Source organism: Rhamphochromis sp. 'chilingali', assembly GCF_963969265.1.
Source record: "Rhamphochromis sp. 'chilingali' genome assembly, chromosome: 5".
NCBI lineage: Eukaryota > Metazoa > Chordata > Actinopteri > Cichliformes > Cichlidae > Rhamphochromis > Rhamphochromis sp. 'chilingali'.
The window spans coordinates 8770989-8785122 of NC_137932.1; the positions used below are offsets into that span (position 1 = coordinate 8770989).

The 14134-nt window shown below is 37.3% G+C and overlaps 1 protein-coding gene across 1 annotated transcript; it reads right to left on the reverse strand.

The window, feature by feature from the left end:
- Positions 1 to 1401: 1401 nt before the first annotated feature.
- On the reverse strand, positions 1402 to 13755 carry LOC308396449 (scavenger receptor cysteine-rich domain-containing protein DMBT1-like). Its single transcript, XM_080881760.1, has 17 exons — positions 13666 to 13755; positions 12561 to 12638; positions 12219 to 12245; positions 11801 to 12112; positions 10118 to 10408; positions 9692 to 10006; positions 9321 to 9611; positions 7745 to 8059; positions 7233 to 7532; positions 6422 to 6721; positions 5108 to 5422; positions 4235 to 4543; positions 3847 to 4140; positions 3424 to 3759; positions 3225 to 3332; positions 2178 to 2262; positions 1402 to 2055 (listed from the first exon to the last, which is right to left on the reverse strand). The coding sequence occupies exons 2-17, from the start codon at positions 12610 to 12612 to the stop codon at positions 1908 to 1910; spliced, it is 3798 nt and encodes a 1265-aa protein (XP_080737886.1). The 5' UTR covers positions 12613 to 12638; positions 13666 to 13755; the 3' UTR covers positions 1402 to 1907.
- Positions 13756 to 14134: the final 379 nt, after the last annotated feature.

The following is a 14134-nucleotide window of genomic DNA, read 5'->3' on the forward strand; positions in this document are numbered from 1 at the left end:
AACAACCCCACTCAACAAAACTTACACTCGGCACAATTTGACAAGTACCATTCTCCTGGGAAGTGTCAAACCCAGACTCGTCCATTGGTTTGCCAGACGTAGAAGTGTCCCTCCAGAGAACACATCTCCACTGCTCTAGAGTTCAATGGTGACCTGCTTTAAACCACTGCAACCGACGCTTTGCATTTCACTTGGTGATATGTAGCGTGGGTGCAGCTCGACCATGGAAACCCACGCCATGGGACTTTCTAAGCAATGTTCTTGATCTAATCTCAAGGCCACATGAACTTTGGAGGTCTGTAGTGATTGACTCTGCAGAAAAATGGGGACCTCTGTGCACTTCAGCATCCACTGACCCCACTCTCTGATTTTATATGGCCTAATTTAATTGCTGTAATCACTTCCACTTTGTTATAATACCACTAGCAGTTGAATGGAATATTTAGTAGTGAGGAAATTCCATGAATGGACTTGTTGCACCGAGCTCATTCACACCCATTCTTTCACAAATCTTTGTAGAAGCAATGTGCATTCCTAGGTGCTTGATTTTATTCACCTCTGGCCATGGAAGTGTTTGAAACACCTGAATTCAATGATTTGGACAGGTGACTGAATACTTGGCAGTACAGTGTGTACGTAGACACTAAAGCTGGTGGGCCTAAATGTCACACCAGGAGGTTCTTTAACACAAGGGGGAGCAAGCGAATCAGAACCCAGGGCACAGACTCAGCAGGTCCAATCAGTAAAGGTTTATTCCCAGAGAAGGAAAACAGGAATAAACACCATTAAAAAAATTGCAAAATAAAAAAAATGTTCTTTAAAAACTAAAATCCAAAATGTCTTGATGCATGCTCAATCATCCAGGTAAGTAAATCCCAGTAAATACCGAGGCATTTTCAGTGGGAGAAACATTTCGTCACTTATCAAACTGACTTCTTCAGACTTCTCCATTTGACACTTTAAATTTTGTTAATCTAAATATATTGTACTTTATGTAGCTTATTTAATCTACAAATGTATTTTGACCAAAGGTCTACTGAGATATTTTTAAATTACAATGAGAATTTTACATAAAAGTTATGTACAACCTAAATATTTATATTTAATGAAATGTGTAAGTTATATATTTTTCCAGTATCGACTAATGATATGCTATTGATATAGTCAGTTTTGATACTCTTTGATACTTGAAGGACCTCTATAACGTATATATTTAATCTGTGATTATGATAATTAAATTATGATGTGCAAATGGACCATGTATAACAAATGACCCATGTTGTATATGAAGTACATATTTATTCTTATACCAGAAAAGATTAAGAAGAAAAAGCAACTCATCATGAAATATAGTCAGTGTTAAAGTCAAACAAGATATTCATAATAGGCATCTTCGTAAAAGTCCTTGAACCTTGAAGTGTGAGAATCACTCAGTGCAGACAAAAATTACCAAATAAAAACACGTGAAAAAGACTTTTGCATGAAAGAGGAATACTCTGACAGGATAAGCATACATGTTATTTTAAACAAATCATTTAAAGTTCTCTTAAAAGACTGGAAACAGCTCAGGTTTAATGAAACAAAGTCTGAAGATTTATGAATTATTTGTTGAAAAAAGAATTTAAAAAACCGACAATCCTTAAACAGTCCTAAAGAGCAACTTCACACAGAATGAAAGTGTTTATTTTGCTGATCTGAAATAGTTTGGTAGTCACTTTGCTGTTGCGTTGAAAACTATGGTTCAGAGTAGGTCATTGCAACATCACTATGGATGTGGTTTAGATGTCAAAAGAGAAATGAAACTTTTTGCAAATATTTCACTAAAGTTCTGCTTTTTAGCCTACTGTTATACTCCTCTTTATATTTACTAAAACCACATTACTGAGGTTATGTTTTCATACATGTTATCATGAAACAACAAGAGGTTCAAGCTCATAACACACTTTTCCAGCCAGGTCTTCGGGTGCTCTCTCAGCATTGCTATCAGTATCTGCATCAGTTTTACTCTGTTCTGGGCTGGGAGTGCATGGCTCATACAGTTGGTTATTCCTCTCTCTGAAGGAGAGAACAAAGAGCACAAAATTGGCAATTATAATCATATCATATATTTTTTAAACTTTCTTAAATTCAAAATATTTGTGCATGTTTGAAATGCATGTTTCATTTTTTCCCCTTACCTTTCATCAAGGGCTACAGTGGTTTTGTCCTCCATTTCTTGTTTTATTGCTGCTCCAAATCTGTTACTAAACTGAACAATGACTTCTGAAAATGGAGCAAACATCACCATAACGTTAGCAGTCCTTTTTTTTAAACATTGGAGTGAACCAATGAACTGATTCAAGGTGCTGCTGAGGATCAACACTGACATTATAAAGAAATAAAGTTGATAACAGTGTAATCAGTTGCTCAGTTACACCTCAAGAAGACAGTGAGCAACAATGCACTGGTTATGAGATTCTGTTGTTTCAGTGTAAATTCACTCTCAGGAGTTATGCATATCACACCAACTGGTCTGGAAAGTACGGTAAATATAAATATCTCTAACAAATGATGAAGGTGAGACAGCCAACATATTGCCACTTACAGTCATGTGAAAAAGAAAGTGCACCTTCTTTTAGTTCAAAGGTTTTACTTGTCAAGACATAATGGAAATAATCCAGTCTTTATCAGATCTTAAAATGATCTAACTACAACCTCAGCTAAACTACAAAATATGTCATGTTAAGCCATGTCGATATTTAAATCACAAAAAGTAAGCTGTGTGTGTATTGTGTCTTTTCAGTGTTTCACTTTGCGTACTCTTCTCACAGTTTTCTGCCTTAAAGATGTGATTGAGAAAAGTGAAGGTATTGTTGATATTATAACTTTTTATGAGTTATTAATCCCAAAGGTACAATTTAGTGAATTTTCTGAAATAAAGTTGAAAAGGTTTAGTAGTAAAGTAGTTCCTTAACCAGTTTGATGTGACTGAGCACTGCTCAATTGAAAGATTTCAGTGGGTTTACCAGAGAATAATGCTGGTGTTTATAAAATCAAAACAAGGACTCCAAAGTTGCTTTAAAATACCTAAATAATAATGAGTACATTCATCTCTACAAGTGCCACCTCATACGTTATGCATAGTAGATTTGTCCATTGATAACATCAAAATAGTTTAGAGCACTTTCAAAGACAATATGTATCATAAAAAAGAGGATAATGGAGTTATAAAAACTGTTTCTTACCAGAAACCCCCCACTTCCTTCTCCAGACCAGGAAAATAATAACCACGAGGAGTAGCAAAACTACTAGCACACCCACAACAGCTGCGACAACTGAAGAAGATGAGCTTGCTGTAAGAATAAAAAGAGTTAGACACAACAATAACCATATAAATACTATATAAAGTAATATATATTTATTGTTTTCAATTTCAGATCTTACAGGTAACGGAGATATAAAGGTTCCTTGAAGGAGCAGAAGAGAAGGACATTGCAGAGATGTTAACGCTGTAGTGACACGTGTACGATCCTTGGTCTTTAAAATCTACTGAAGGGAGCTCAAAAGTGGCCAGGTATAAGACTGAGTAGCCAAATGCTGACATTGTTTCAGTATTGTTCGTGTTTAAATTTGTCAAACTGAAGAAACCTCTAGAGTAAATGGAATGAATAGAACAAGTGATGGAGAAGGTGCTGCCTCGGGTGACTGATACTTTGTCGGGACTGTAGACCACCATTGCATGGGGGGACACCAGGGAGATGCTGGGTTTTTCCAGTTTAACTGCAAACAATATAAATATATAAATATATATTAGAAAAAGTCAAATTTCCAACAAGTATACAAAAACTGTGCATGATATTCACTGACCTACAACAGAGAGGTCAGCAGGAATTCCTTGAGGATAGTAGATGATTTGATTGGCCATTTTCTTTTGATATTCACAGTAGTATGAACCCTTCTGACTAAAGTCCACTTTAGGGAAGACAAAGGTTGCAGAAGCTTGATCTGAGAATTTCTCCATTTGAAATGACCCTTGGGTTTTTTTCAGGAGAAATGTCCCGCCCATGTGTTCTGTTACTAGCGTGCAGGTAATTTCAACTTTGTCACCCCAGTTTACCTCTACCCCAGGGTTGATCGTGATTTCAGGCTTCTGCAGAGCACCTAAAAGAGAAAATTAATGTTGTGTAACTGCCAACACGGTATTCTTACAAGCAATGAGATCATTTGTTAGTTCAAAATGAGCTTTGTCTCTTACCTAAGCAGATAACACTGGCATCTTCACCATGCCCACAGTTATTTTGTCCAAAACCAGGATGTGAACAGTGTGAAAGTGCAGACTCTTGGCCTGAGCATTCCACATTATCCAGCCATATAGGGCCACTGCCTCTACCAAAATGGGCACTTGCAGGTGCTGAAACGGCATGACCGCAACCAAGCTGTCTGCATACTACATCGGCATCGCTCATTTCCCAATCGTCATCACACACAGTTCCCCACTGTCCTTTATAGAAGACCTCCACTCTGCCGGAGCATTCACCTGAGCCACCCACCAACTGGACTTGTGCTGCATAACAGAGCAGAAAGAGTGAATACAAGTGCAAAGGAAAGTCCTTAAAATAATATTTTTGTATTAATACATGAATCATATAGCTCATATACAGACTTTTGCAACTAATAACAAAATACTGAAGTATAATATTACTTATATTATATAGTTTATTAGTTTATTAGTCACTTTAACATTTTAATATGTTTTACATTTTGTTTTTTAATCTATAGAGTAAGATAAGCAGTGCTGTTCATTTAACGGGTTTCAAAATAACTGTAATCACATTACATTTCCCAGTAACGCGGTAATGTAACACATTACTTGGTCAAATCCGGTAATTACATTAGCTACAATTATGTCATTAGCATGTGGTTTCCCAGTTCAAACAGCCTGTTTCTCATCACCTCTAGTTTAAAACACCAAGATGGTGACTACGAAAAAAGAGTAATCTCAAGGCTCCATAATAGGACTTCACAAACCAGTTGGTGACACTTGGAGCTACATTCATCTTTTATACTGTCTTTGATGTTAGGAAAAAATATCTGAGAATTTTGAACACACAATGATAAAAGTCTTTACCTGCACAGAGAACACCAGCATCATGTTCATGCCCGCAGGTTGCTCTTGTAAAACCTTTGACTGAGCATTGCTGAAGAGATGTCACATTATCAAAGCATGAAGAGCTAGCCTCCACCACTGGTCCACTGCCTGGGCCGTGAAAAGCAGCACCAGGAGCATTCATGGCACGTCCACACTCCAGCGTCTCGCAAACTGCTTGAGCTTTACTTAGAGTCCAGTCCGTGTCACACACTGTGTGCCACTGCTCGCCATGACGTACCTCCACTCTTCCAGAGCACTCATCGTTACTGTTATCCACCCGGATAGCCAAGCTTCCTGTGAAGTCAAGTAAACCAAAAATGTAGCCACAGGTGTGGAAGAATAATCAACAAAATAACTGTGATGTGTTTAGGTATATTGTACAGTCTTGATGCATGCTCAATCATCCAGCTAAGTAAATCCCAAAAGGTTTATTCTGTTCATCTGGACGTAACGTTTTCAGAGGGAGAAACATTTCGTTACTCATCCAAGTGACTTCTTCAGTCTCAGCTGACTGCAGGTTTCCCCAGTCTTATAAACAGTACATTGCATAATAACTGAAACCAGCACAACTGAATGAACAATGAGCTGCGAGGTCAATTCTTTGATAATTAAAATGCAAATTGTCATGACCGTTGATCAACAACCACTGATCAAATATTAATGATCAAGGAATGGACCTCATCATGTTCTGTTTATAAGGCTGAGGAGACCTGCAGTCTGCTGAGACTGAAGAAGTCACTTGGATGAGTGACGAAATGTTTCTCCCACTGAAAACGCTACGTGCAAATGAACAGAATCAGCCTTTTGGGATATATTGTACATTATTTAAATTTAGAAGAGCTGCCGACATTACATTCTGGCATTTTTTGTACAAATCTAATTCCTAAAAAGTTGGGACACTGTTTAAAATCTAAGTGAAAACAGAATTCAGTAAGAAAATATTTTATTCACAATAGAACCATGGAAAAAAAAATCTAATATTTCAACTGACAAAATGTAAGAAAAATATTTGCTATATTTCCAACTGCTCAAAGCGTTCCCAGATATAAACATCATCTTGCATGGAAACACATGTTGCTTTAAAACTTATATGCAGCATTTTGATTCTTTCCAGATTTGTAAGCTGCTAATTTCATAGTCATCAATGCTTTTCCAGAAGAATGTCAAATTTTGGTGTTTTCTAGGTTCTATTGTGAATCAACCATGGATTTATAAGATTCTCACATTACTGAATTCTGTTTTTATTGACATTTCACATAGTTTCACAGCCTTTATTGTATGCTTTTCTCTTACCTGTGCAGAAAACACCAGCCAATACAGTGTTGTTGCAAGTCCTGTCTGGATATGGTCTTTGTGGACACTGAGTCAATGTAGACTCTCTTCCATTGCATTCAATTTGATCATTCCAGGTCTGTCCTGTACCAGGGCCAAGCTGAAGAAGCTTATGGGGCCTCCCACAATCCAACTGTTTGCACACCACTGTTGCATCATTCATGTCCCAGGATTCAGCACACACAGTCCCCCACTGGTTTTGATCAAAATATTCTACTCTTCCATCGCAACGAGTGGATCCACCATTTAATCTCACGTTACCTGAAAATCATTGTTTTCAAATTAATGTACGTGAAATCCAACTTAGGGGCCAGGTCAGAAACAGAAACACTAAATCCTGTTTACATTGTCTTAGCCTTTGTTAAGTTTCAGTGTCTGTGCGTCTGAATTCATGATACTTACACCTGCTGTTTGAAGAGGAGGTTAATCATCTGAACAGATGAGATAACTATGTATTTCATTGTTGCTTTACAAAGTTGCAGGCTAATTATTTTGTGTGCTTATACATCTGTGTGTACGTTGGCTTGCCTGATCCTAGTGACCTTCTTAGAGTACATGCTCAGGCATAGCTCACATGTCTGAACATAGCGACCATGTTTTTGGTATTGGTACCAGATGCATCAACACATGGGTTTCAACTATGAAAAAATATCTGTCTGGTTGTTTGCATCAACACATTAATTGGAACCACTTATATTTAATATTTTTAAGAAGGCTATCATTGATTCACTTACATTTTGAAACTCTAATTTAATTTGACATAAAGTCTTACCTGAGCATACCACAGAGGCTTCTTCAACACGGTTCGTGGCAGATCTGCTATAGTCTCTAAATGAGCACTGTGTGAGAGAGGTCTCTCTACCATTACAATGGATCTCGTACCCTCTCAGATCTCCACCTTGACCAAATGACCCTGACATCTTGACAGGATCTCCACAATTCATCTCTCTGCACACCACTGTAGCTTCATTCCTCCCCCAGTTGACATTAAGTGCTGGTGACCAGTGTTCACCATGGTGGACCTCCACCCTTCCTGAGCACATGTCAGTCCCATTGATTAGTCGAATGGTAGCTACAAAGCAAAGAGGAGAAAATCAGCAATGAGCTGGTGTTCATATGAAAGAAAAAGTGAATTCATTGAAATCCATGTGATATTCTTATTAGTGTTGTAGAAATAACTACAGTATAATTTATAATAAAATGCTAATCAGAAAAAACAAAACAAAGTAACATCTAAAAGTAAAAAGAAGGCATTGTATGAAATGAAACATCAACAGTTTGTACCTGAACAAATCACTCCTGCATCTTCACCATGACCGCAGTTATTTTCTCCAAAGGAGGAACGTCTGCAGTGCACAAGTGACGTCTCGTTACCTAGACAGTTGACATCATCAAGCCAGATCAATCCTTGGCCTTCACCAAAGAAGGCACTGGATTTGGCAGTCTGAGGTGTTCCACAGTCCATGGCTCTGCACACCACCTCAGCATCTCTGAAGTCCCATTCATCATCACACACTGTTCCCCACTGGCCGTCATGCAGAATCTCCACTCGGCCAGAGCATCGGTCAGTGCCGTTCACTAGCCTTAGTGGTGGTTGACCTGAGGGCACACATTAAGGCATTACCAATAAATATTACAAACTTTCAAATTGATTCTATTAAGCTACATGCAGTTACATGCATATTGTAAAAAACAGACTCATTATTCATTTTGAATAATGAGGGACCCTCTTATGTTAAAGACCTCATAGTACAATACCCGCCCAATAAAGCACTTCTCCCTCAGACTACTGGCTTATTTGTGATTTCCAGGATATTTAAAAGTAGAATGGGAGGCAGAGTCTTCAGCTTTCTGCCCCCTTTCTCCTGTGGAACCAGCTCCCAGTTTGGATTCAAGAGACAGACACCCTATCTGTTTTTAAGATTGGACTAAAAGCTTTCCTATTTTGTTAAAAGTTATAGTTACGGCTAGATCAGGTAAGCCTAAATGCTCTTTAGTTATGTTGCAGTAGACCTGGGCTGCTGGAAGTTGCCCATAATGCATTGACCATTTCTTCTTCACTCACTTCTTTTCACTCTAGATGTGTTTATAGAGACAGACAAACTTGTTTGATAGGATCTGAACTTTTTTCTCTTTGAGAGCAAGTGACTCCAAAGGGTAGTGGTTTATATGTTTTGCTAAAAAGCAAATATTCCTGGTTTGGGCATGGGAGGAGACATGGCACATGTTCTGACCACAGTGTGGTCCCATGTAGGCAGCCCACTGTAGGTTTGCTGAGTGTCCACACATGAACCCCAAGGGTTATATTAGCTAGGATAGTGTTGTAGGATAGTTTAATGTGTTCTGCTGACTTAATAACTGTTCCAGACCTCTAGCATTAAAGTCAGCACAACAGCACAACAACTGTGTGCTAGGAGCTTCATGGCATGAACTTCCATCGCTGAGCAATTCCTGAAACTTTGATGTAACGTGGATCCATCCATCCAAAGTTATACAAAGTATAACTTTGTATCCATCCAAAGTTATACTTTGTATCCACCTGGGCCACGTCCACATTTATACTGTTCCCTACTATTCTTATTCACTCAATATTTTCTTATAATACAAATGACCTTTGCCTTTATAAATTACTAAATGCATAACTAGAAACCATTATGTTATCTTTAACTTGTCAGTGTCTACCACTGGGTTGGTAGATTTATTATTTCTGATGAGCCTCGAACCTTTAATTTAATTTACTGGTAAACAATTAGTAAAAAAAAGATAATGGACAAAAGCTATTCTTCTTAAATAATCAAACATGACGCTTGCTATCCTTGGAAAATGGTGGCACAATTTATCTGTATCTTTAGTCTCTTACCTGCACATGCGAGAGAAACACCTGCACATGATCCCATGTGTTCTTGCAGTTGACATTGGCTGATAGTGCTCACATTACCAGTGCATGTACTTCTGAACCCTCGCAGTGAGCTGTCACCAAAAAAGAAGTTGTTTTGGGATTTTATTGGCACTCCACAGTTGAGCTCCTTACACACAACTGTAGCTTCTTTAAGGCTCCAGTTATTATTACAAAGTTTCCCCCATCGGCCGTCATGGAAAACTTCCAGTCTGCCAGAACAACCATCAGTCCCATTTATCAATCTGACTGTTTCTGCAAAGCAAAATTTGGTGTTGTTAAGAATTTCTTTAAAACTCAGTTTTGAGCAACAAACAGAATAGAGCCTGTGTTACCTGAGCACACGAGACCAGCATCTTCATTGTGGTCACAGTCATGTTCACCAAAACCTCTGTGAGGACATTGAGCAAGGGACTTCTCATGACCAGTGCACTCAATATCATCCAACCAAACCTGATCCTGGCCTCTCCCGAAGTAAGCCTTGTACTTGACTGCGAGAGCATTGCCACAGTTCATCTCTCGACATGCCACAGTTGCTTCTTGCATCCCCCATCTGTCATCACAGACTGTTCCCCATTGTGAATTATAGTAGATTTCCACTCTACCAGAGCAGCGATTAGTCCCATTCACAAGCCGAATGGGTTGACTGTCTGTTGGGTTAAAAAAAATGTTGAGGGTAAGTTTATTCAGCAAGGGGACAGTCTAACAGTGTCAGTTTACAACAAATTAGTGATAGTTTTGTGGGCACAAGTGTGACTTACTTCCACAGACAACAGTAGCATCTTCACAACTTTCATTGACTTTTAGAACTGAGCACTGTGAGACAGAGGTCTCATTTCCAGAGCAGATGGTTTTGACTGCGGTGAGGTCACGTGCTTCTCCAAAATAGGGTGTTTCGGTCTGAGGGAGAGGATCACCGCAGCCGCCCTCTCGGCACACCACCTGAGCTGCTTCTTTGCCCCAGTCACTGCAAACTTTTTTCCACTGACCTTCATGGTAGACTTCCGCTCTGCCATTACAACGAGTGGTTCCATTTGTAAACCGCACATTTTCTGTAAATGATGTTAATAAAAAAAAATGTAATAACGAATATCTCTTAAATATAAAACTAAGAGGTAAGTTGGTGTTAAATAATATGATGGATGGATGGATGGATGGAAGTTTTTTTGTTAAGTTAGCTTGCTAATTTTAAAGCCTTCTTGGCCAGGAGCTGGTTGGTTAAGGCCAGAATCAAAACTGGAGTCAGCTATCACCATCAGACAGGTTTATCTTGTTTGTTTAAGCTGATTTGCTTAGTAATCAGTGATCAGTAATAGGTATACGTGTACTTCCCAGTAAGCCAAATTGTTAATTTACCTGTTTTCATTTGACACTTTCACTAGACATTAAGGGCAAAAATAAATGTTTGTAATAAAGATTAGAAATATTTATTTTGTGTATATTAATGTATATGTTATTATTAGTACTATTATTATTATTATTATATATCATTATAGTCTTGTGTATATGAATGCATATATTGTACATGTTACATTGCACACTGTAAAATATGCTTTAAATGTAGGCCTTCACAACCTTTAAATCTTTATAGCAAGTATCAACACATAATAAATCTATTAAATATCAAATTCCTGGTGTGAACTACTTCAGTAGTCCAAAAAATTGGAGGAAAACATTATTACCTCTTTAGTTGGACATGGCAAGAACAAAAGACTAAAAATGGATGTTTGTGATTGTGTGATAAAATCTGTACTCATATTTTGTGCAAATAAATGAATCTTCTCTATAATATACACAGATAGCTGTCTGTATTTCAATACCAAACACATGAACACATGATTGCATGTTACAATTTATACAGGGTTATGATGGTTTCTACAGCAATATGTAAAATTCAGTTTTATCAGTTATATTTTTGTTTCACAGAAATATAATCACAGAGGAACTTAAAACAGGAGATACTATAATGCCGCAGACTAACATAAGTGCTGTGTTAGCTGTTTTTTTAGTTGTGCAGTATTTCTCAATTTCAACTACAGTTCCACATTTCATGGAGAGGGACATTTGGGGGTTTTGCTGAGCTGACACCTTGCTCATATGAAGGAATTCTACGTGACTGCAGTCAGTGGTAATGATAATGGTTAGTACAGTGCTTGCTTAGCTTAGCAGAAAAATCAGAGAATAGTGGAAACAGCCAGATTGTCCGAGAATGACAAAATCCACCTTCTCAACTAGTGTAACATTTCATGTGTTGCTTGTTTCATCTTTAAAAAAATCATATGTAAACATGTTGAATTCATCAAAACGATATTATTTTTGAAGCTAAAGTAAAGTTCTTAATACATGTGTATAAGGAAAAACAAATACACAAACATCTTCTTTGAGAAAATGCTATTTGATAAAGTTAAACCTCACATCTGAAGTCAAACATTATTTAGGCTTACCTGAACAGACCACTCCTGCATCTTCACTATGGCCACAGTTATTTTGCCCAAAAGGTCTGTGTTGACACTTAAGGATGGAAGACTCATGGCCAACACACTGTACATCATCCAACCAGATCTCATCTTTTCCTTGTCCAAAGAAAGCACCTTTTTTGGCCTCCATAGCTGCCCCACAGCTTAGCTCTCGACACACCACCTCAGCATTGGCCATGCTCCACTGATCATCACAGACAGTTCCCCAACTGTCTTGGTAGAAGATCTCCACTCTACCAGAGCAACGCGAAGGTCCGACCAGCCTCATTTTCTCACATTCTGGATATGAGAAAAACAAAACCACAAAGGATGCACAATGTGTCGCCTTGGCCATAAAGCCATTACAATTATTTTTTTTTTTAATATTTGTGTGTTACTTACTGACCAATAAACTGTAGAAAACTCAAGAGGCCTGCAGCAGAAATAGCAAAATGATGTGATTAAGCCTGACAGGCCTGATATGTAAATCTAGATATATCCTTCAGTTAACAGCCTATACTGCAGTCATAGCTATAATATGTGAAATATATTATAAATATGGAACAGTCGGGGATATTTTCTAATTGATCCAGTAAAGCATATTTAACACGTTCAGTCATCCAGGAGTATTTCAGTGCAGACACTAAAACTCCCATTGGTCACTTATGATGTTAACAAGCAATCAAACTATGTCCACTCAAGAAAAAACACAAGAAGTCAGACTGAGAAAAAACCTCCAGTAACTTACCAAGAGACAAGTAAAAAACAAAATGTCGTTTTTCATCCGAAATGAGGATCATATTTGGTCTTCAGTGTTGATCAAATGCTGTAAAATATTTTTGTAAAATTAAAACAGTGGCTTTACGTCTCCTCCTGTGTTTAGAAAAGCTTTTTAAAGCCCTTTTGTTTTTATCCAGAAGGTGATCATATAGTCCTCTTACCTTTTAAATTCACAATGTCTAGAACACTGTTAAAATGAAATCAAAATTTAAACGAACTTGCTCATGTTTGAAATACCCTAAGGATAAAAGCCCCATGAACATATCCAGTAATTGTTATGAATCAAAAGGGACCACCTGGACTTGGACTGCAAACTGGATCCATGTTGACATTTTGATCAATCATTAAAGGGGAGATGATGAGAGGGGATTTTGTTTTTTACACAATGCCTACATTACTATTTAAAAAAAAAAACAGGTGTGAAATTGAGCAGAAAGAGAAACAACAATTTAACATTATGCTGGAAAAGAATTATAACAGTAAGAATTATTTTTGCACGCAACATAGATAATTGGGAAATAGAGATCACAGGGACGATTTTTGTGAAATATCGATTGGTGAACTTGACCACTGACCACCCTCTTTACCTGCCTCCTCCCACCTCTGGTTATCATTCACAGCAGTGCTTTCATCTTTCATTTGTACATGTTGCAACAATCCTTTTATTTAATTCCACTAAGCAGGATGAGCTCATGTGCATACAACCTTTTTTTTTAATAAAACAAAATAAAAAATTCTACATCACAGATTCTCTTAGGAAGCCTCAAGACAAAAGCTGATTTCAGATATTTGACTTGAATACACAGCTTAATTATAGTTGTTTTCAGTATCACAATAACTTTTACACATGTTAGTGGAATTTCAATTTTCATATATATCATATATTAATGCTGATTTGGCACTTTGTGCTTACAGTGTGATATTCTGAACCTGGATTATTGTGCAGGATATCTCTATTCTCCTCTCTGTACATCTAACACAGCATAAGAAAGAAGTATTTTGTTATGTTAGATGAACCAAACTTTAAACTTTAAATAAGCTATTTGAATATATTTTGCAAATAATGTTCTTACCTTTAAAATAGATTATTGTAGGTTTTGTTCATCAGTATAATGAAAAATAACTCTGGTTTGAGATACCAGATCTCAACTTGCTGAAGTTTGTTCCTTCACTAAACTGTTCAGACCCAGTTCTTGTCCTGTATTTTATTATTCAAGGCGTTCTCATCTGGGATTGGGTATGCAAAGCACTTCCTGTTGTGAAACTCTGAGTCTCAGTCAGTCTTATAAATCTGTTCTTCTTTTGTTGTAAATACTAAAAGCATATATTACTTTAGTTAGTCAGATTAATAAGAAATTGATGACTAATCATTGCTTTAAAATGACCTTTCGATAAAATGTTTTGTTGTTTTCTAAGAACGCTGTGTTCATTCTTTACTTGCTATTTCCTAATTAATTTGTCCATTCAGCATTTAAGTTGATTTTGGCTGATTTTGTTATCTGTAGTCACACAGAGCAATTTCCGTCACATTATCTTAACTTC